Source organism: Magnolia sinica, chromosome 4 (genome assembly GCF_029962835.1).
Source record: "Magnolia sinica isolate HGM2019 chromosome 4, MsV1, whole genome shotgun sequence".
NCBI classification, from domain to species: domain Eukaryota; kingdom Viridiplantae; phylum Streptophyta; class Magnoliopsida; order Magnoliales; family Magnoliaceae; genus Magnolia; species Magnolia sinica.
The window spans coordinates 98,039,670-98,064,839 of record NC_080576.1 but is presented as its reverse complement, the minus strand read 5'-3'; the positions used below and the strand labels follow the sequence as shown (position 1 = coordinate 98,064,839).

The following is a 25,170-nucleotide window of genomic DNA, read 5'->3' as shown; positions in this document are numbered from 1 at the left end:
ATTTCTCTCTGATTTTGCTACCGATTTTGAATTTCATTATTAATATTTTTCAGAAATATCCGCTCAATTATTCATGAGTTTCACTTTGAATGGAGTAAAATCCATTACTTTAAGTGGTTCGAGTAAGCCATTTTTGTACAACTTCTAAGACGATGGTAATCACTAAATTAAAGTACTTCTTTAAAATCATAAGAAGTACCTGATCAATTTTATTGACTAAGCATTTTAAGATGTTGATTAGACATATTTGCCCTCGCAAAAGGCACCATCTATTTGCATCCATTTTGGCATATTTACGTGGACTAATGAGATGCTGTCACGTGCTGGCATTACGCACTACATGAGGGGCGAAATTCTACTCATGTACAATGAACATTGTTCACATTGATCCTACGCAGCTAGATCGAATAGTTTAAGGAGGTGTTATGTGGCAGGCTATTTGTGGTGTAGATAAACTTTAAGGGGAGTTATACAAGTGTATATGAGAGAGCATTAAATGCTAGACTTCTATCAAAAGTACTATCTACAAAAACAAGAGTCTTATTAAAGTAAGTCTCTTTCTCTTACAACGTTAAATGCTAAAATCCTATCAAAGTAGATTTCTATCTAGAATTAAATGCTAGAATCATGCCAAAAGTATTCTCTATGGATGCCGAAGCCAAGTGATATAAGAACTCCAACAACCTTCCTAGGCAGGAGTTTAGTGGCGGGGGACTCTGTCCAACGCGTTATTAAAAGAAGTGATATTATTTCTTTTGTACATGTGACCATATGCAATAGGTTATTGCGACATGGAAAATCAAGGAAATTGTATAGTTGATCGTCCAAATCCTTCACGATGCTAAGACTACACAATGCAACCACTTTTTAGAAGCTTATGAAATGAGAACACAATGAAAAAGCTCGAGGTCCACATTAAACACAATCTATTATTTTCATTTATGGTAGCTTTTCTCTTAGCATAGCCTAATCTCAGCATAGATATCTATTGTCCAATGCTACCACTATAGTATCATGGAATTAAATTAAACATTCATAATCTTAAGTTGCTGGATCCCGATTAACTGAGTTCTTACTTGGACGATCATTTCTTTGGTCACATCCTACTAATCATTTAACTCGATCATCTGTTCTCACAGACGGATCATGTATTTATCTTTTATTTTATTTACTTATCTAGTGTATTTTCATACTATCGATTGTAATGAGCTTTGTTCAAATATTAATAAAATTGGCATTGTTTTAAGATTGTTTATTTATTTATTTGACCATCTTTATTCATTTGAGAAATATTAATTACAATTATTGGGGAAAGAAAAGTCCTGAAGTCGTAAGACAAAAAGAATCCATTAGAGATGGGTACTAACCCCTATTCTTTCGCAAATCGTCTAATTGCTGATCACAACTAGTGGCTGGGTCGACAACTGAATTTTTTAATCTGGTCTTACTCAGTCGTTTCAGCATGGGGGTCTTACTAAGGTGTATCTCTATATCGGGGTGGGGTGGCCTACGAGGTGAGATCTGTGAGATGCAGAATTTGTATAGGATGGTTCCCACTATGGGACGTGTGACATGCGGGATAGCTCACAAGGAGGTCTTGATCGGTTTTCCTGGAAGGGCCTAGATAAGGGATATTCGGGTGCTTCCCCAACCACTCTGGAGCTTTTGGTGCATTGGTCGGTACTCCCCACATGAAGTGGTATCAAAGCATGAGACCAGTGTTTGAGTCTTCTGACTGATGTGGGTGGATTATGCATATGCATCTTCACACTGGGGTGGGGTGGCCCACAAGGTGGGATCCTGCTGTGGGACCTGTGAGATGTGGGGTAGCCCATGGGGAGGTCTCGATTGGTTTGCCTAGGAGGGCCTAGATAAAGAGATATTTCGGTGCTTCTCCAATAACTTTGGAACTTTTGGTGCATTGGCCGATACTCCCTGCATTAGGGTCACCAATATTCAATCAAACATTAAAAGCACAACTCTGGCACGCCAATACTTCCTACTCACACATGTAAACTGAATACAAACCATCGATCGCATCTGTGGCTTTGTGTTTGATTAAATTGTGCGAAAACCATTTTTTAGCATGCCTAGTTGGACTAAAACCTATTTGTTCACCATAAATATTCATTGTTTCTCTTCTCAATCCTAACAACCGATTTCTCAAGCAATTGATCAGGCTGTTGAGATCATTGAATTGGCATGACTTCGTAGGGAGGGGTCCAGTGACATGATTGAATGGACTGTTCAAATCAATGATCATTGTTAATGTAAGTTAAAAGCTTTAGGGACATTGTTAATATTTCCTTAGGGAACATCAACATTATGCGTGCGTCTATTTCAAAATCACAATGGTTTTCAATTTTTTGCAATTTAATCATAAAACTGATGTGAAATTTAATTAAAACTTCATATTACTTTACTAACGCTATCATCCATTAGGGTGATTGGATGGATAGTATCCAATTCGTTGGACCGGCGATTGGATGGATGGCATCAAATTCCTCCACCCACAATTGGCAAATGAGGATGAGAATCATGAGCATTGATCTGATCGGACATCAAGCAGATGGAATATGGTTCTCAAATGAAGGCTATTAGATAAGGGTGCTAGAAATAGACAAGCTAACACAAAATTGAGCAAAAATAGGCAATGGTCCAAATCCAACCCAAAGCATCGCAACTATCAGACTGCTAGATTTGTCCAATCACAACAATTTTGAGCCATAGCACATTTGGATGTGGTCCATCCACAAGATCCAGTATTTTGATAATTTGTCATCGTGGGACCCACTTGAAAACCCAGGTGGACATAGATTGCCTGGATCAATATCCTTAGTTACCTAATCTATCGGACCCACTGTGATATTTATGTTTTATCCATGTTATCAGGCATGAACCAAGAAAATAAGACAAATCCAAATCTCAAGTGAACCACACAACAAGAATAAGCTGAGATAATTATCTACACAATCGAAAACTTCCTAATGCCTGTCATGATATTTATTTACCATTCAACTTGTTTATAAGGTCACACAGACTTAGATAATGAGAAAACAGAAATATCAGTTTAATACGAAATCATTTCTCCAGTGTTTGTGATACGCATGAGATTTGAATATATCCCATTTTTGGACTTATGCCTCGTAAAACGGATGTACATGGTGCATAAAACACAAATCAAGGTGCGCCCACAGAGTCAGTATAAGGCAATCCGCGTCCTATGCTGGCCTGATTTCAGGCTGCTGTACATAAAAGTAACCGTCTGATGGACGGCCAAGACATGACATCGGACAAATTGGCGCCAGTGAGTTGATTTTCCACGAGTCGACATCGTGAGATCCGCCCTTTGCAGATCTGGTTCTTGGTGGAAGGTAGCGTTGAAATAACGGGAGCAGTTGGAAAACGACTTCAATTCGCCCGGAGAGTACGGAGAGTTGCTGCGCACATAATCTGTCGCACTTCAAACACAGCCGGTGGGACTCTTTAAACATTCCAAGATTCGAATTTTCAATACATCATTTTGTGGTGCTAGTTGGGTTTACCAACCAATGGCTATTAGACGGTGGCTGATGTGTGCGCACAAACTCTCCGTGCACACTAGGGACCACAGTCTTTTACCTTATTTCTAAAGTCGGGCGAAGTCGACAATACGAAACTGTAGCAACGAACAAGCGGTTGGATAGACAGCGCACGTTTAGGATAAAAAGGTAAAATAGGGGAATGATGAGGTGCTGGGCATAATACATAAGTATCTGGCAGGGCGTCTATCTACCGTACACGTGGCACGTATTACAAATAAAGCCGATAAAATGAAGGGACCCACTGTAGATGGATTATAACCAAAATCTGGAACAGAAAATACAAATCTAACTGGCCAACCTATCGGAATTTGATGAACGGTGGAAACTAAAATAGTAAACGTTCTAAGTTCAGCAAAAAAAAAAATGCTATTACTGAGAGGTACCTATTTATTTTGGTATAAGACTTAGAAAAATCTAAAAAGTAAGTACCAATTTTTGGTTGGTTAAGATTTCAAGGAAATGCCACGTGTACGGTAGTAAGCGTACAAAGCTGGCCTTGTGTTACCACGCGTTTAAGTAAATCAAGTGGGCCACACATATATTAAAAATTGGGTGGACAGACGAAAGAAGAAAAGACCGTATGGGCCATCCGACCAACTTGAATTTCTTGCGAGGAATTCTCCACGGCATGAAATCTCTCGTCCCTCCTCGCGCGAATCGCCCAGTAATTGCAGATGGCTATTTGCGGGAGGAGAGATTGAAGACGTGAATCTGGCACACGTGCCAATTTGGAACACGTATAAGAGAATCCGAACTGATCATTATTCTAGCCCATCGTTGAAAACTTCCTAGCCTATGAATCTGGTTAATCAAATTCCAACAAGAAAACCGAAGAAAAAAAAACAACGACCTATGTTTAACGTACATGAATGACCTATTCAATGAGTGAATCAGCCTGAATTTTTTGACAGGAGACGTTCGCATTTGGTGGCCACCTGGTTCATGGACCAGATCTCACATACGTGAGCCACGATTCACCTATTGGTTCTCTCCTCGCGCGAATCCCTCTAACATTTCTTATAAAAAAGAGAAGAGAGAGAGAGGGCCAGCCACTTTCAATTTCAGCGTCAGAACTGAGTCGCTGCCAGAGAATAACAAGAACGCCTTTTTCTTCTTCCGTCTTAGATCTCGAAGAGTCCTCCTCCAACGCTTCCGCCACAATGGCCGCTGCCACATCATCCCACACCGTCCGATCTTTTTCCACTGCACGATCATCACCGTCGCCAAGACCGCGGACGCGATTGGCCGTACGATCCAGCAGCCTTTCCCTCCCGATCCTCACCCACCTAAAGAACAAGTGCGCCACGCCTATCCCCGTCCTCCGCCACGTGGTAGACGCCATGGCCGAAGATATGCGTGCGGGTCTGGCCTCCGACGGAGGCAGCAACCTCAAGATGATCCTCAGCTACGTCGATTCCTTGCCAGCAGGGTACGTATTCGAGCAGCGGAATGCCGACAAGACTCGCCGCACGCGTGCTGACGCGGCCCACGTGGAAGAGACCCGATCCATTCATCAGGTTGACCACGAGTGTTCATTGAATGTGGACTGTTGATCTTTTTCTTGGCCGTCCATTTTCCTCACACAAGTGCTGCCCGCCTAATTAGTGGTCCCGCACGTGGTCCCGCACCTGGTGAATGGTCTGGATTTCGCACAAGTGTGGCACGTGTGCGGTTGGCTCCTTTTCCATTTAACTCGTGTGAGTCCCGTTAGCAGTGCTCATGTACGTATATGATCGTATGTACGTGTACACATTCCTTTTTGTTATTTCTCTGTTTTTTATACGTTTATGTATATACGTATGGCATACGTATATATATGTGTGTGTGTGTGTGTGTGTGTGTATTATTACTATTTTATTATTATTATTTTTTAATTTTGAGTTAGCTTTGTATTTGGGTTTTTGTTTGAAGCTTCTTTTGAATTCTTCCTTTTCTCTTTTATTTCTCATGTTTTAATAATTAAAGCAGAAATGCAAATTTTCTTTTTTTGTTTTCCTTAATTATTTTCAATTTTCTTTTTGATTTCTTTAATTAAGCAATTCGTGATAGGAGAGATTGAGGAGGTCACATGTGCCAACTTGGCACTCGTGCGAAAGATCCCGTCCATGTACCAGGTAGGGTCCCAAAATCCACCTTGGTCCACTCATCAAGTGGCCACAATTTACCCTAAATACAGGCCCGGTGATTTTCTTTTGAAGCGTCCATTTTCCTCACACCTGTAGCTCACCTGACGAGTGTATTGGCCCGTTTTATTATATTTATGGTCGGTCCCACCTAATCATTGGCCGGATCTCGCACATGTGTGCCATGTTGGCGCGTGTGAGTGAACCAGGAGCAACTGTGCGGGACCGATCTGCTCATCAGGTGGGACCACTATGGATGCGATCATATCCAAAGATCAGCTCAGCTATACTATCCTAACAGCTTGTTTTGAGCCGTTGAATGTGAACAACTAGCCAAGATCGTCTAACCATCGGTCTTTTTCTTAAATTTTCACGGTGTCGATTGTCTGACCTGCCTGATGTCTGGGTATGGTCACGACCAAGGTGCTTCCCACCAGTCTGTGGTTTGGATCCGATAGAGGTGAGCCCTTTTCACACGTGTGGCATGAGTAAGCTCAAAAAAGACAAGGAGATGGTTCTACGGTTCAATGGGTAGTAGGAATCAAACAGAGTAGAAAATGAGATGAACCAATAGTACATACTCCACATTATTCCTTGAGGCTGTGTTTGGATGTACAAATGATTTTCATCGTGTTAGTTTTCTTGAATCTCAACCTGAGTGAATTTGGTTTTTTGTTTCTAGTAGAACTTAAAATGAAGACATCCTAAATATAGTGGTTGTGCTGCTGTTCAATGGGTAGTAGGAATCAAACAGAGTAGGAAATAAGATAAACCAATAGTAAGTACTTTACATTGTTCCTTGAGGCTGGATGTACAAATTGTTGAAACTAAAGCAGTGGAAAAGGGAAATATATGAATAAATCGTAATGGGATTAATGGAACTCCACACCTGCATGGGAGACCTGAGAGATTTGCAATATGATAACCGATGGTGATTTTGATTCATTGCCGGGTTGAGGTGTGTATGTGGTCACTATCTTTGAAATAATTCGCGTCTATGTTGAACCGGTACAAAAAGTCGTCGATGTGCTATCTCCCATAATACAACATTCCAGCAGATGGATGTTCACAGCATGCACTAGCTGCAAGAATCCCAACACCAACACCAACACCAACACTAACTCCACAAAACAACAACGCTACCTTCCTTCCTTTAAGCCCAAAAGAGAAAAACCCGATTTAAAACCAAGAGAGGAGATCGCAGATGGAAAGGGGAATTTCATTTTTTTTTTCCTCCTGTGTAAAAACCCTAATCCCAAGTCTCCTTTATAAAACGAGTTTTCAACTTGTTGTGAAAACACTTGTTAAATGAAAACTGTTGCCATGATTATGATACGCCTGCGAGTTAAAAGGCAAATTTCACACGATGGAAATGACCTTATTAAGTGGGCCACATCCAATGGTCACAATAAAACAAAAAAGAATAAAAAGAGAGTTGTAAATCTGGCAAAAACCAAGCCCATCAAGACTTCAACTCAAAGAAGGCCATCCAAGCCAATCGGGGCAAAAATCTTATAGCTGATGGGTTATTTCTTCACACATTTTCTAATCCTAGACATCTTGCCACATCCAAACATGTATACCATGTGGGCCTCACATTGGATGGGGTAGCCCAAAAATCAAACTGATTGATGATCCTAGCCTCATGTTCATCAACTGGATTGCTAAAATGAAAGAATTCTATGCTCGATGTTCAATGGGTGTGAGTTTTGGGATGCGCTCATAATGGGTACCTGAGTCAAATGGTCTCGATTGATTGATTCACATTTATGCTCTGTGAACCGAACTGTTGATGCTTGTCAGACCATCAGGTCAATTGTTCTTTGTTCTCTTTCTCCACAATCGGTAATAGGTTATTGATTTGACTATGCTCCTTGCATTTTGGAAGCAATGAGAAGGGCCTTTATTATGCATTGGATCTCGGCGGTACAAATTTCCGAGTGTTGAGGGTGCAATTGGGAGGCAAGGAAGGCCGCGTTCTTGATACCGAATTCGAGCAAGTATCAATTCCTCAAAATCTAATGTTTGGCACCTCTGAGGTGGGTTGCATTTGTACATTTTTTATGCACCTTTTACTGCACATGATCCTATGCATGCCTTGTTCTCTACTTACTATCTGCACATACTTGCAGGAATTGTTTGATTTTATTGCTTCTGGGCTAGCAAAATTCGCCCAAAAGGAAAGTGGAAGATTTCACCTGCCTCCTGGGAGAAAAAGGGAGATTGGTTTTACATTTTCTTTCCCTGTAAAACAAACTTCTATTGATTCTGGCATTTTAATCAAATGGACAAAGGGTTTTGCAGTCTCTGGGACGGTTAGTGGTTCTGTTCCATGCTTCTTTTCATTATGTTATGCAGTGTAAGTGCTAGTGATTTTTCTAGACGGTTTTACTTTGAATGGTAGACCAGCACTCTTTCACTTTATTGAACAGGAGGAAGAATAGTTCTGACCAATGTCTATACTTTAGCGTGAGATTGTGTTTTGTGTAGGTTGCTTTTAGTACATTGTGTTCTCTTTTGATTTTTTTTTTGTTAGTGTTTTGATGGGCAGAAGAGTCAATTTGATGTAGAGCGGGTTGCGGACAGTTTCATGGCCAAGATGGACCAGAAAAGGCCCGGTCGACGACAGAAGTGATCCGGACCGTCGGACCTTAGATCGGGCGTATCTCACAATCCGGAATGAGTTATCGGGCGTAAAATATATGATTTTGGGGTAGAACGAGCTACTTTAGCCAACCAACCCGGCAGGTTGCGCAAGCCGGATTTGCGAAATACCCCTGGATCGACGGTCATTTCCCTGTTTTAATTTCGTTTTTACTATAAATAGTAAGTTTTAGTTTGATTATAACTCTTCATCCATCGGGCTTTAGGAGTTGTGCCCAACGTGAAAAGAGCTTAGAATAATTAGGAGAACGGTTTGGTGAAGCCAAATAGGACACTTACTATTTTTGGCCGAAAACCTTGCGCACTAGTAGACATCACGACCGTCTATAAATAGTAAGTTTACTATTTATAGTAAGTTACGAATTCTAGGAGTTTTAGTTGTAGTTTGCTTCTGATTTCTCTTCCATTGCTTGGTATCCCTATTTAAAGGGTTGTGAACTCGTTTATTTCATTCATTAATCAATTTCGAATTTTATTAGAATTTATTTCTATTTTCTTGCTTTCTTTCCTCGTGGATTCGAGAAGTCTCTGTGAGGAGTCCAGAGAAGCTCCGTGGATTCGGAGTAATTATCCTTGAGGAAGACGGTGATCAACCTCATCACGTTCATCCCTGTGTCACAATTCCTACATTCTTATGATCTTTGTACGTTTACCTTGAACTTGTGCTGTAAACCTTGTCAATGTAAAAGAAAGTTAGGGCCTGTTTGGGTTAGTGGAAATCAAGTCGTTAATGAAATGAAATCAATCTGCTTAGTTGTGATGCTTTCCTTTGTTAGCAAAAGATAGGAGGATTGATGAAATTGATTTCCTTCTCTTCAGTTTTCCTCTTTAATTTGCCGTACCCATTTCCAAGGTCAGACCTAAAGAAAAGGAAATTTCCACCGTTTGATTTTCCTTTCCTCAGTTACTTCATATATATATATATATATATATATATATATATATATATATATATTTCCACCAATCCAAATAGGCTGTTAGGTTGAATGCAAAAGATAGGAGGATTGATGAAATTAATTTCCTTCTCATTGGTTTTCCTCTATAAATCGCCATTCCCTTTTCCACTTCCAGACTTAAAGAAAAGGAAATTTTACAGTTTTCTTCAGATGTTTCATTTTCCTTAGCTACTTTTTGATTTCTACCGATCCAAACAGGTTGTTAGGATGAATGATCTCTCTCTCTCTCTCTCTCTCTCTCTCTCTCCAAAACTTGTTCTTCATGTCTATACCCATAACATACACACAATCATCAATGCTTAATCGTGCAATTTACAAAATTAGTCTGATATGCACAAAGTGACATATTTTAACCCAGAAATTGATACTCAGTTGCAGTGTGTGACTCTCCCAGAAACCATGATATGAAAATTTCCAATGTAGCTGAAATTGTGTTGACTCGGTGTGATTTTCTCCACCGTTACTTAGTGAACTAATCCCGGTTGGCTTGGTTTCACGTGAATTCTGATTCCATGGTCTTAACTACTCTTTGATATGGTTTGTGTGCTATCATTGTCGAGTGGGTCGTACCACCATCCCCCCTGCAATTTCTTTACTTATAGTTTATTTGTGAACTAAAGAGGTTAGGTTGTTTCCAGTATATGGTGCTTGAATCTGTTCATTCAATGAATGCCAGCTGATGATCACCACTTTAGGAATCTTGTAATGTACTCTTGAGTTATGTTGGCTTCTCGATGTAAGACGTAACTGAGGACTGCTGAATCTGGACAGGCAGGAAGAGATGTTGTTGCCTGTTTGAACGAAGCAATGGAAAGACTGGGGCTAGATATGCGGGTATCTGCACTGGTAGGTTTATAAGTTGTCAAATAGGTATTGAAGATGAGTAATACTAATGCGATCTGCATTATGAAATACTGAAGAGGCGATCCGTGTCAAACTGGCCAATGTGGCAGACATACTAGCTACGGGCCAATGACTGGGAGGGGGCCACCTGGAAAACGCCCTTGACCACAATCGAGAAGGTCGAGTTTTCAGATTAGCCACACGTATATGTTGAGAATAGACTGATTGTAATACTTCTTTTCTGCCTGTTTTAATCATACATATTTGGTCCATCATCAACCTGATTTTTGGGTGATGTTCATGGTATCCCCATCCTGGTGAAAGGCACGGATCTTGCACACATTTGCCACATTAACATGTTTGCGTTCACATTGCCTTGTCAATCTCTCATCAAGAAGGTCAAGATTTCAGTATAGCCGCATGTACTTTGAATATTGACCTGATGGTAATATTCTTTCCATCTGCTTTCTCATTCAAGGCCCCTCTGATGAGTGCATCGACCTGATTTCTGGGCATTGTTCCTGATAGCCCCAACCTGGTCAAAGGCATGGATCTCTCACGTGTCCCACATTGACATGTGCATTCGCGTAATCAGTTGGCCCATCAATCTCTCATTGCAAGGATGTCACTAGCACATCTTGTTGAGGATTGCGTTTATATTGATAACTTGCTGCCTATACAGCACAACAAACTCAAGCAGGCATGCACCTACTAACTAACATGTAATTATCGCTGGTAAAATGATCATCATGCTCCATGCTTGTGGGACAGGTTAATGATACTGTTGGAACACTAGCTGGAGCACGCTACTGGGATGATGATGTGATGGTTGCTGTAATTTTGGGCACTGGAACTAATGCATGCTATGTAGAACGGACTGATGCCATTCCAAAATTGCAAGGCCAGGCGAATGGTTCTGGGAAAATGGTTGGTAACTAACGGCTCTGTGCTGTGGTCTAAACTCGGTTGACGATTTTGAGTTAATGGGATGCAAAAGGTGTTTTTCTGATATGAAAGGATTGAAATGAAAAGTGGCCTTCAGTTTGATGAAGATTCTGTCCTCACAGATTATCAACACTGAGTGGGGAGCATTCTCAAATGGTCTACCTTTAACTGAGTTTGATGAAGATATGGATGCTGCAAGCATAAACCCTGGTGAGCAGGTAAACCATTCAAATTTTGACATCTAAATGTGATTGTTGACTGTAACTGTCATTGGCAAGGAGAATCATTTTATTAGGGAGTGGGGCACGTCCCATCTTATGATGGGGCCCACCAGATCAATGACGTAGAATACCTCTAGGTGGGCCCAACTAGTACCATTATTCGGTTGACAAGAAAAACAACATTTCTGTTGATTGGGCGTCATATAATGTCCCTTATTAGTACATTCATCTTTTAGTCATGGTGCATATTTGTTCATCTGATGAGTTGAATTAAATAAAAAATAAAATAAATAAATAAATAAACTTTGGTGTTTGCTGATTTAAACTGATTCTTTTTTATTTTTTTTACTCCAGAAATTTCACTAATTTTGCATTTTATGTTCCAATGGATACAGATATTCGAGAAGACAATCTCTGGTATGTACCTTGGTGAAATTGCAAGAAGAGTGTTACTCAAGATGGCTGAAGCAGATGCTCTATTTGGTGATTCTGTCCCTGACAACCTTTCCACACCTTTTACACTGAGGCAAGTTCATATCCTACATTCACTATGGTTCTACAATTTTTAGCTTCACCAAAGATGATTCAAGCTGACTCGGTTCCAAATGGAAAATACTTGTTAAGTCGGCAAGTTGACTGGTCGATTCAACCAGAGTCACTTGCCTGGTGAACCCTTTTTGTTTTTTGTTTTTTTTTTTTTTTAAATTTTTTAAATAAAATAAAATTTGAAGTTAAAAGAAGTCTGAGAGTTTTGGACTCACAACCTTGGGGCTGTGCAGTTTTATATTATTTGGTTTCAGCTATTTTATACATCTTATCTAAAAGGTATTTTAAATTTAATTATTAAATACCAATTAAAGTAAAGACTTGTTCAAGTCTTTGAGTCAATCCGACCTGGCTGGAAATCTAGCCAAGTTTCTAGTATTTTGAAGTATGATTTTCAGTAGTTATGAGAGCAATAGGTGTTACACTTCTGAGAGATTGCCTATTGGTGCTTCATTCTTGCTCTTGTTGTTGGCGAACTTTGATGATACTTCAGTTACAATATCGTATTATGAAAATGATTGGAGATTAAGATTACATTACCTCGTCGTAAACAGGATTGTGGATGTTTGAGTAGATAAGTTAAACCTTGGTGCATCTCCTGGATATGTTAGGATAATCTTAGAGTAGATCTTTTACATATCTAAAAGATTAGCTATGTACATTTGTGTACATGTCTAAAAGATCTACTCTAAGATTATCCTAACATATCCAGGAGATAAACCAAGATTATCTTATCTACTCTAACGGTGGACACCTTTTTAAGTATCCATAAATGTTAATGAATAGAGAAGGATGAATGAATGAAACAGGTAAACAGAAGCAGGCCCAAGCTTAAGGAATACAACCCTTTTGCAATTTAATAGAATATTTTATCACTTGGTGGTATATCTTCAAGAGAGGAATACTTGTCTTATATCCAGTTTCTATACGGCTTCTAGGGCACTTTGCATGTGGCCCAGTTGGCAGTGTCCTGGATTCTGTAATTGGTCAATGTGTTTTCGTGATGTGCATTGTCAAAATTCAACAACATTTCCAAGTATCCTGTCTGATCAAATCTGCTCAATTTTAAATGAAAACAGTTCCATGTAGTAAACAAGTAGAAAACACGGTGATGCTGAGCTTTCATCCCAACTGTATTTGCAGGACGCCCGATCTCTGTGCTATGCAGCAGGATAACTCCTCCGATCTAAAAGCAGTTGGAACAATCTTAAATGATGTTGTTGGGGTAAATTCTCACAAGGAATCCTCATGTTCCCTCCTTGCGGTACACTTAAAACATATGTCAATTGGGACAGTGGGCCACCATGTGGACTGGCAATTGTTCGGACTGTGCTAACCATTCAATTACTGGCCTAAAACAGAGCACTGATCCACATGAATCATCAAAACTCTCAACGATGGATTGGTTAGAATTGTCTGATCACTGATATCTGACCCAAAGTCATTCCACTTGATGGCCTATCAGACCAACGGTATTGATCGCTACACATTAACCAAGTGTACCATGAGAAAGGGAGCTGCATTGAGCTTCTATGATGTGATCTGCATAGTAGAATTCCTCATTTCTCATATCAGGACATTTCACAGAATAAATCCATATTACAGAATTCATTCATTGGGAATTCGTACTCCTAACGGAAATTATACTTCCATGTGTAAAGATTTCCAATTCCCACATCGATGTCAGGTACGGAGCTCCTCATTGAGCGCAAGGAAGATCGTTTTAGAGGTTTGTGACACTATCGTGAAGCGGGGTGGACGATTGGCTGGAGCAGGTATTGTTGGCATTTTGCAAAAGATGGAACAAGACTCGAAAGGCCTGGTCTTCGGGAAGAGGACTGTGGTGGCAATGGATGGAGGTTTGTACGAGCATTATCCCCAGTATAGAAGGTACCTCCGAGACGCTGTCATGGAATTACTGGGACCGGTTACCTCCAAAAACATAGTAATTGAGCACTCGAAGGATGGTTCCGGCATCGGAGCAGCGCTTTTGGCAGCTGCAAACTCAAGGTATGTAGATGAATGCTAAGAGTGGTCGTTGACCAGATCAGTAAGGCATTCATTTTTCTACAGTTTTGTTTTGTTGTCTACTTCCTTTCGGGATTGTAATTAAGGGTGTGTTTGGGTTCACTATCTAATTGAATTGCAATAATAATTTGATAGAGTTGAAATCACTAAATTCTAATTAGGGGTTGGGCTTCAACTTGCAATTACATTACATTTCAAGTTGGATTTGCAATGAGTCTGCACTGCCATACGAACTCTCTATTTCATTATGAGTGCCTGGAAGCATCGCTACAATCTGGTCATTTACTCATTTAAACTGAATGTTTACAATTCAATACGATTGTGCATCCAAACGCAACCTTAGTTGTTTCATCATCGTCAAATCAAGAATCATGATATGTGTTTGAGGTGAAAATCCATATTGTGAGTTCATCCATTACTGTCTACTAGTGTAATCTACAACTTTGAAGAACATGTCAACCATTAAAAATGTATATTTTGGTGTGAATTTTTTTAATATTTGATTCAAGTAATGAAGACCTACAATTTTTTATTCATGTCAACCCACAGTTTTTAATATTTTGATGGAGAATCTGCAAATGAAGCATGGGTGTAGAATATTAATAGGTGGAGAACTCTCTCTTGTTGGGAGAGGATCTAGTGCTATCATTTTTACCTTAGCTATCAAACATTTGTCATGCATGTGTCCAGGAATGGTTAGTCTAGGAAAATCAAACTGATTGAGTGATCCCGATCACAGATAGACAGAAGGAAAAATTCCGATAATGGTTGCCTTCCAATTTTACAAAATCCTTCAATTGATGCCCAGGATCTTCTGACTTCTGTTATTATTATTATTATTATTTTGCAAATGACTTGTACATGGTAGGTACTATGGATGAATCATTTGGATCTCCTCCATTTATGCCCCATGTATGGAGGTTGAGTACTGCGGTTAACATTATTCATTTTCTCTTTCTTGTCTATCAAAAGATATGGTGCAATTTAGATTGTGTTTGTTGCTTACCGCAAATATATATGTCGTGAGGTGAGTGTAGCCAGTCACACTCCATGTGATGAACAACCACATACCGATTTATTCAATCAATGAAAATGTTTCATTATTGTGTGTGCACATCGTTATCGGTTATACGTGTTTATATTGTATTATTTGATCCATGTAGTCCTTCATAGATACTGTATTGGGCTGTGCATGTGGTTGAGTCAATGACACATGAGAGATAGGTCCTAAAATTCCTTATCTATGAGAATTGTTCACAATGATCCTTCGCTTTGGCGGCATATATGCGATGTTGTCATGGTATTAGATGACTGCATAAACAGTATTGAGCTTGTCTTGGACAATTTGAGTTGGGTACTCAAATTAGTACATGAGTGGGTACAATATTGGCACATTGAATGTGGGATCATTTGAAGGAATGCTACATCCCATTATGGGAGCATAGACTTCCATGCATTTTGTTTTTGTCCTTCGATCAGAGGGCAGTGAGGCTTTCTTTCTTTCTTTCTTTCTTTTTAATTTTTAAGATCTCCTTGTGTGGCTTTGACATGCTTTGATTCTCTGACAGGGATGACATACACATGTGATCAGGACACTTCAAGGGTAACATTAGTCCTACATTATCCTAATAAGGAATCCACAATATAGGTCTCTTATGTAAACTATTTTACTAAGCAAGACCACTTGGATTGACATGATCAGTCAGTCATGCACACATACGGTCTTTTGGGTCTAGAAGAACTTTATTAGATTGGTTTTCATAAACGAAAACAAATGTTTTTTGCGCCTTTAAGAAAAACTCTTTTAAAATCTTTACTCATTAAGGCTGCAAAATGAAAGAGTAACTCCAAGATGGCTGTCATCACAAGGGCCTATTAAAGGTGCTCAAACATTTGTCTCCCTCGTGATATTTTAAATAATTATTAATTTAGAAAAAAGATGACACAAGATTGTAATATAGGGAATGTCAATGATCAGCCCACTTTTCATTCATCCCATAATTCATTAATTTTAATTGTTAAAAATCATACAAGCAAAGCTATGGAGAGGAAGGTTTTAGCATCCACAAAAAGAAGAAAGAAAATAGACAAAAGAAGAGTGTAAAGAGGAGAGAGACCAAAAGACAAAATTACTATATTCAAAAAGTAAGAGAGGAGGGAGAGTTTTTACATATGCTGTATATGTACTAGGATAGGCCTTTATATGGAAGAGGGCTCACCATTTCATAATCTTACTAAAACTACAACTCTAATAAGGAGGTTTTCTAACTAGCCATTTTACTAATTTGACTCAACGAAGCTTGCTTAATAACTAAGTATCAAAATTAAATTAGGGCTTGACAATGATTCTCAACACTCCCACTTACTGTTAAGTCTCCCTTTCATCTATCATTCTCAAACTTCTTTTGAAGATATTAAGCTTATCTGCATTGAGTGCTTTGGTGAAAATATCCACCGCTTGGACACTCATGATTGGAATAAGATGGTCAACTTTTTGTCTGAAGTCTCTCAATAATTATTTCAACCTCACACTTTCACATGTAGCTAGCATTATAGCTTGGTATTTGACATTTGTAGTAGAAGAGATGATAGATGGTTGCTTTTAACTTCCCCATGACATGCTTCCCCAATCAAGACTAAAACAGAACTCGATGTTGAGCAGCATGTAGCTGGGTCCCTGGCCCATTCTACATCACAATAGCCAATACACCATACTCATAAAACACACTTTCATCAATGATTGGCTTCACCTATCTCAAGATACTCTTCACTGCATCCATATGTGGTGTGATATACTAAATTTGGGTTGGTAATTGTTTAGTATGTCAGGTTACCAACCATTTCTTGATAACTACATGTACCTGCAAGTGGCTTTCCTTTACCCCTCATTAGGTTGTGATTCACTTCAAGTGACATCACCATTAGTTTTGAATGTAACAAACCAAATTTTGCTTGCAAAGTCCAAAATATATATATATTTTTTTCAAAGAATCCAAATTTCTCCTCTTTTATTACTTTAATACCAAAAAAGTATTTAAGGTCTCTTAAATCTTTCGTCTCAAATCTTCAAAAGAGAGAATTTTTTTAACTTTTCCACCTTTTCGAAATACTACCCTTAACGATAAAATCATCTACATAGACAACACTTATGACTCTTCTCGTTGTATAGTGCTTCACAAAAGTGAATGCATCAATAGAAGACGAAATAAAACTACTTGAAAGAGAGAATTCTTTAACCTTTCCAAACCAAGCTTCAGGGGGCTTGTTTTGAACCATAGAGCACCTTTTTGATCTTGTACACATGCCTTGGTTTTTTAAGATCTTCAAATTCCTTAGATTACTCCATATATACATCTTTATCAATGTCGAATGCATTCTTCATGTCAATCTGCTAAAGCATCCAACCTTTTGCAACTGCTTAAAGATATAATAACACACTGATTTTAGCTACGATACTATATATTTCACTGTAGTTTTCTCCATGCCTTTGAGAAAAACGTTTTAACTACCAAATGCGTTTTGTAATTCTCCAGTCACTTGTAGCCTTTTGTTTTATTTTATGTATCCACTTGTAACCGATAGTTTTCTTTCGTTGCGGGAGCTCGATTAGGTCTCATAGACCATTATTTTTTAGTGCATATATCTCCTTTCATTGTCTATTGCCATTGACGATCACAATTGCTTCTTCCAAGGTATTTGGTTCGTATGAATCCATGACCCACACCATCTAAGCATGGTGCATATATATTTGTGATATAATAACCTACAACTCTTTTAACAGAAAACCTTTCACGTATATAATATCGTTGTTTTATATCATCACTTGCATGGCCTCATTTTCCTTTGATTTTATCGACTGAGATCTTTTCACTAATTTGTTGAGTGGGCGATCTTGTATCTAGCTCTTCATCTTCTATAGAGATTGAAAACTCATCTTCTTATTCAAACCTTGATTTCATTGTGAATTCTCATTAAAATTCATCTTATGACCCTTGTATCTATGATAATTTTACCAGATCATAATACCAATGTACTTTTCTCTCAACTGAATATCTAAGAAAAATGCACTTTTAAGACTTTTTCATCTAGCTTGTCATAGTTTTCATCATTATGTTTTACATAAGTTACCCTGTAGTGCGTCAAAGCTAGCTTCTTCTTATTGAGTTGATTAGGTACATTGGGGTATGATAATTTTACTGGATCATAATACCAATGTACTTTTCTTCCAACTGAATATCCAAGAAAAATACACTTTAAGGCTTTTTCATCAAGCTTGTCATAGTTTTCATCATTATGTTTTACACAAGTTATCCCGTAGGACGTCAAAGCTGGTTTGTCCAATAAACTTTTAGCAAATTCTTTCCATTCATCATAGCTTGAGCAACCTCAACCATGTGACGGTTCTTCCTCTCAACAATCTCATTTTATCGTGGCGTGTTATGTCCTAAAAACTAATGCTTATTTATAAACCTCGTGTGGCTGTCTTTAAAGGCTTAAGATTGGACATAAGAATCACATGAAGGGGAGAGTTGTGGACCATGGATCTCAGTTTCTAGATTGGCCATGACCACTTAGTAGATTTTAGGGGGAACCTATGGTTATTTATTCCCGATGTGGTCATCCAATGTGGGGAGCGGGTTAGGTGAGCCGCTGGATCCACCAAGGTGCATGGGACCCTTGACTGTGGGGCCCACTGTGATGTATGTGACTCCACGCCATCCCCATATTGAAAGCTCATTTTAGGGTATGATCCAAAAAGTGAAGTAGATCTAAATCTCAGGTGGACCATAATACAGGAAACAATGGTAACCGACCATTAAAGACTTCTAATGGGCCATAAAAGTTTTGGGTCAAGCTGATATTTGTGTGGTCTCTTCATCCAGATCTTTGTGACCATATCAACAGGTTGGATGGCATATAAACATTCCAGTGCCCCCATGAAGTTTTTAATAGTGGGGATTCAATCACTATTGTTTCCTGTGGTATAGTCTAAATAAGATTTGGATCTACTTCAATTTTGGGATCATGTCCTAAAATGAGCTTTCAAAACGGTTTGACAATGAGGATTTTGGGATCATGTCCCAAAATGAGCTTTCAAAACGGTTGGACAATGTGGATTTGAGGCACATACATCATTGTGAACCTCACATGTGAGTGGTGATGGTGATGCATTAGGTTTACTTGTTTACCCAAGACATGATTTGGATTGTCCATCAAGCGTTTTTTGACCTGGCCAATGCATCCAGTGTTTTCTAATGTCTTCCAACCATTGAAATTCAATTTCAAATGTTGATTTGTTTTAAATTAATCTTGATAGACATTCAATTGTTAAGATCTATTGATCTATCTCTTAGTCTTGCAAAAGATATTGACTTAGGGATGGTGGGGATGGAAGTAAAAGGAATAAGTCACACGTAGATAGGTAAGATTACCAACTTTAGATAAAGTAAGATGTACAGAAGTTAGTAGGATAGTGGAGCAGCATATTTTCTCTAGCCCCTTAAACCTTTACTCATTGAACCCACCGCATCAAGGTTAACTCCTTAGACGTCCTTAAAAGGAGGAGAGTAGAGCAGAAAATCATCATTCCAATAGTGCTTTCTTTTGTTTTCTCTCTTTATCAAACAGGCCCTGATATACAACAGCATACAAATCAGTGGAAGTACTTATAATTCCCACTACCTGTTCTCTGGTCAGGGCTAAGGACATTTGAAACAGAACACGCGCAAACATTCACTTGTTCCACTGGTGGCTCTACCATGGCTTGAGAGTACCCCAAAAATCACTGAGATTAGGTTATCCTAACCACTCATTGCATGGTTTCTGAGAACTTCGGGCCATTTAAAATAGTGCGCTCTTAACGGTTGATTAATGAGCAGAAGTCTTCCAAAGGCCTTCGGGGATCATCTGGCTGGTGTGATTTTTGGCGTGTGACCATCTGTGGTATGGCCCAATGATGGACGGTCAGAATCTTGTACTGATGGGCCTACCTGAAATGGGCCACATGACGAGATTCACAATGATTGGACGATCCTAACCATTCGAATGTATGAATTTAATATCAAAGAAATTTGGTTGATCATCCTATCCTCACCCATTTCTATCCCTCCAATGGAATGGTTATTAGAACAGTCAGATTGGTGTGATTTTTGGGGTATGGCCCACCATCTCAGATGTGTGGGATCCTTGTCCACGTTTGCCACGTGTACGGTAAGCAAGTCACTGCTAAGCTAGGAAAGACGTAAGAATATCTTTCCTTAAGCATTGATGTTGGGGCTCCAAAGTGCGATTGCTTTACTCTCAAGTTGGACTTGAAAGTAAAATAATTGCATTTGGAAGGCCAGTTTCTAATTATGAAGAATCATTGGCTCCTGTAATTTACTCATGATCAAACTCAAATGTTTGCAATTTGATTCACTTGGGCATCCAAACGCAACCTAAAAAAAAGTGCAATCAAGGCTGCAAAGAGGGATTACGGGGTTCGTATAATCATCCACCATATATTTTTGCCAATGTACTGGACTCTGTACATGTGGGTCCCATGTTTCAGTGAACTAGACTGCTGATCTGATCATATCGACCGTGGATTGGAAGATTGTAACTTTTTCGCTATTTCTAAAAATTCAGTTGAATGTGGACCATTGCTGGACATTTCTTCTCCTCCAAAGCGTATATTTGTCAGCCACCTCATTGAAGTTTCAACGGCTAGGATCGTTCGATGACTTGGAACGCGGGGATTACGTACTGAGTGACTCAGCACGCTATAAATTCTGTGGGTCCCACCGTGATGTATATGTATTATCCACACCGTCGGTCTGTTCTTTCAACTCATTTTAGGGCATGAATCCAACATTGAAGCATATCCAAAGTTCAAGTGGGCCACACCACAGGAAACAGTGGGAATTGAACACCTACTGTTGAAAACTTCATGGAGGCCACGGAAGTTCTGGATCAAGCTGATATTTGTGTTTTCCTTCATCCATGTCTGTGTCTGTGTCAGACTATGAACAGGTTGGATGACAAATAAACATAATTGTGGCCCTACTAAGGTTTCAACAACGGACGTCATTATCCCCACTGTTTCCTATGGTGGGGTCCACTTGAGCTTTGGATATGCTTCAATTTTGGGCTTATGCTGTAAGCTGGAAAACGGATGGACGGCGGGAATAAGACATACATCATGGTCGGCCTCCAGAATTTACTCAACACGCAATCGGCAAACTGCATATCTGCTCCAATTGTTTTATTTATTTATTTATTTATTTAAATGTTAAGTATGATTATGGTCCCAAAAAAGTCTACTGATTGAATGATTAGGACCATCCAAAATATGTGATATTCGTTTGTGAGGCCCTGAGTTAACTGAACGGTCCAGATTGATGAGCAGGTGCACCATTATGTGTAGGGAGTAATTTACTATATATATACCAGTCCACATGGTGAATTTGAGAACTGAAAAGTACCTGCAACCATTGCAAGTTGGGATGGGGCCCACTGGGTCAATTTCCAACAAAAGTGCAACCATGGCCAGTAGTGTTTGAGTGGTTGGTGGAAGTCACATTGAAAGTGCCAATACAACCATGTCGTCTTGATGGCTACTGCAGCTGTGTAGTTACCATATCAGCCTAAGATAATGCCAAGTTGGAAAAGGAAATCCTAGCCGTTCATTTTCTTTTAACATTTAGCAACAGGTACACGCCTGTACAACGCAAAGGAAATGCTAGGTTGGGAAAGGTGGGCCCTACCATTTGAAGTTTCAGATTTAATGCTTTCTTTCTCGCCCACGTGTTGCTTTTATAGATCATTCATCGATGCAGAAGGTGGGCCCCACCTGGGGGAGGAAATCAGATCAATCTGCTGAGTGGGTGAACACAACTGATTCGAATGCTTGGCAGTCAACTGATTAGTGGGCCGTCCTGATTTTCAAGTCACATGATCTTTATGGTGCGGTCCATGTTTTTAACGGATCGGATGTCCTACTCTAGGTGACAAACTGGCTGGAAAGGAATGAAGATAAACGTTCTTGTCTGTGAACTTAACGTAAAATGCTTTCATTCCTGCGGGCATAGAACATTCGAGCCCTTCAAAAGGCGTGAAAGCAAGGTTGGTGCATTAATAAGGGGCGCGGATTGGATACTGACAAGGTCAGTAGCCAAAAAGTGACGTCACCAAGCTCTGTGGACCCCACCATGATGCATGTGTTGTATCCATACCGTCCAACCATTTTTAGAGATCGTTTTATGGCATTGCAAAGAGAATGAGATAGGTCTAAAGTTCAAGTGGACCCCACCATAGAAAATAGTGGGGACAGTGACATCCACCGTTCAAAAACTTCTTAAGGGACCACAGTAGTTTCCGATGAAGCTGATATTTTTGTTTTCACTTCATCTATCTCTATGTTAACTTATGAATAGGATGGATCTCAAAAATACATCACTGTGGGCCCTATAAATGTTTCAACGGTGGGTGTGATGGCTCCCACGGTTTTCTGTGGTGGGTCCACTTGAAATTTAGATCCATCTCCTTCTCTTTGTAATGCCATAAAACGTTCTTTACAAATGGTTGGACGGTATGGATACAACACATGCATCATGGTGGGGTCCACATAGCTCGGTGACGTCGATTTGGCTACTGACCTTGTCAGTATCCAATCCGTGCCCATTAATCTTATGAGCGAACTGATGACCGAATTGGTCCCAGTTTTCACCCAAGTGATTGTTATGGTATGTCTACCTTCTGTACGGCTTGGATTTTCTACCAAAATGCTGCGTTGGCAGAAAAGAAAGCATCTGATATTGTACGGTTCTTTCTTAATATGAAGGTGCTATTCAATGCTCTGGCGGTGTGGTTTGGGTTTTCTGCAGGGATAACAACAGGCGGGGCCTGGAGTGATTGTGTGCGGCCGAGTAGATAAAAACAGAAAACAAAATTGTGGGTGCTAGGGGTGCACGGAGAACTTGTAGAATCGGTAAACCGGACTGAACCGACGAAACCATGGTTCTTAAGTGCACCAGTTCCAGTTTCGGAAATCAAAGAACTGATTAGTTCGGTTCGGTTCTCAATTTGGGGTCATATGGAATCTAACCAAACTTGGTATCGGACTGTATAGCCAAACTCGGAACTAATTTGAGTTTATAATATATTTTAGTTATCTATTTTATTAGTTTACAATATATTTTAGTTGACAATCTTACTCATGATTTGTAGTTTATAATGCATTTTTTAATTATTTTTATAAATATTTTTTTGCCAACCTTACATAATATCTAAATCATTTATCATATAGATCACAACATGAATAGACATGAGCTAGATTATAATTTAAAAAAAACATGTAATTGAACTGTATTATAAAAAGCCTAAAGAACCAAACCGGAATTGAACCGGTTTTTACAGTCCGGTTCCAATTCGGTTCTAGGGTGCAAATGGTCCTGTTCTGGTTCCAATTTATCTGGAACTGTTAAGAACAGTTTAGTTTTAGTTTCACTCCAAAACCGGTCCAAACGGACGCATGTGCACTTCTAGTGGGTGCAAGGTGTGCACCAAGACTGCGCCCATGCTTCCACCGTACAGTCAGCAGTGGTGGGTTTGGAATCATAACACTCTCAAAATAAAGCTTTTGAAAGTAAGCATTTCAAAATGCTTGTTAGATTCCAACAAACCGTGTGGTTGGAGACTTGTTGTAATGTGAACAGTACAGTCGGTGCGCACAGTGGCATGATGGCCTGCTCGTTGAAAACAGACATTTGATAGCAGGTGCACCACAGAATGGGCGTACACCGCAGACTTGTTTTGCATTGGGCCCCGGACCCCTGACTGTGGGGCCTACCTACCTTAATGTATGTTACTTACATCTATGCCGTTCATCCATTTGGACAACTCATTTTAGGGCACGTTACCAAAAAATTGAAGCAGATTCAAATCTCAGGTGGGCCACACTACAGGAAACAGCGGTGATTGACTATTAAAAGCCTCTTGTGGGCCACAGAGGTGTTGGATCAAGCTGATATTTTTGTGCCCCTTCATCCACATCTTTGTGAGATTGTCAACAGGTTTGATGGCAAATTAACATTCTGGTAGTCGCTAAGAAAATTTTAACGGTGGGTATTCAATCACCACCGTTTCCTGTGGTGTGGACTACCTAAGATCAGGATACGCTTTTGTCTTTCGGATGATTTCATAAAATGAGCTATTAAAATGGATGGACGGCATGGATGTAATTCACGTACATCAAAGTGGGCCCACAGTCAGGGATCCACGGAAGCCATGGCCTGTTGCATTGGCTGAAGTAATGGCACCCGCCGGACGTGGATTGCTTGTGAAACCATTTGGCATGAAGTTCTTGCCTTCAAAAGCTAGGTGGTGTTGGGGATTTGTGTCGCGGAATTACACGTATCTAGATCTAGGATAGCAATCTAATTGCACTGAGCAAACACAAGAGAACACAAAGATTTAACGTGGAAAACCCTTGCAGGAAAAAACCACAGCATAAAGCGACAGAATTCCACTCTAAAAATATAAATTACAAAGAGAAATGACTTACTCAATTCGAACAACCTCAAATCTCACCCTTGCTACACCCTTTAGAAAGCTTTCTCCATGCCTTGGAAAAACCCTATAGACCCCAAGTTATAGTTTAGGCAACTTCTCTTTTGCACATCTACGAAACCGCCTCCAATTTACGCAGTCCACACAAAATCCGCACAAATCTGCGTAACCCTCGACTAGTCGAGCTAGGGCATCGATTAGTCGAGTCAGGCCCTCAACTAGTAGAGGCTAAAAAACCGAGCTCGCTGGACTTTGAGTCGAGTGACCCTCGACTGGTTGAGCGGCCCACTTGACCAGTCGAGCTAGGCCCTCGACCTAAAATCATGTTAGATTTAAGGTATCTAACAACAATCTCCACCATGCCTTCAATCTTCAACCATGTAGCATATTGACCTCTTCTCTTATCTCTGCATTACATCATAGCTTCTTATGCACATTCCGTTCTTCTTTTTCACCATTGCCAAGCCCAGAGAAGCTACGCATAACTTGAACTTCTCTACAGGAATGACTTTGGTGATCATGTCTGTCGGATCTAAATCCACATGTCAACCACCTTTGCTCCTGTCTTCCCAAAAGAAAAGACGTAGTCTTCTTACCATCTCATCGTTACCCAATATTTACCGAGGTTCTTGCTCACAACACTGATAGCCTGTGAAATAACCGATTTAATTCATACCATTGCATACACTGCCAACCGCATTCAAATAAGACT

The 25,170-nt window shown here is 39.7% G+C and overlaps 1 protein-coding gene across 1 annotated transcript; it reads left to right on the top strand.

Annotated features, from left to right (window-relative positions):
• The first annotated feature begins 4,526 nt into the window (after nt 1-4,526).
• Nucleotides 4,527-14,444, top strand: LOC131243465 (hexokinase-2, chloroplastic). The gene is made up of 9 exons (XM_058242838.1): nt 4,527-5,013; nt 7,596-7,746; nt 7,840-8,022; nt 10,099-10,173; nt 10,942-11,097; nt 11,238-11,333; nt 11,732-11,862; nt 13,026-13,107; nt 13,570-14,444. The coding sequence occupies exons 1-9, from the start codon at nt 4,745-4,747 to the stop codon at nt 13,909-13,911; spliced, it is 1,485 nt and encodes a 494-aa protein (XP_058098821.1). The 5' UTR covers nt 4,527-4,744; the 3' UTR covers nt 13,912-14,444.
• The last annotated feature ends 10,726 nt before the right edge of the window (nt 14,445-25,170 follow it).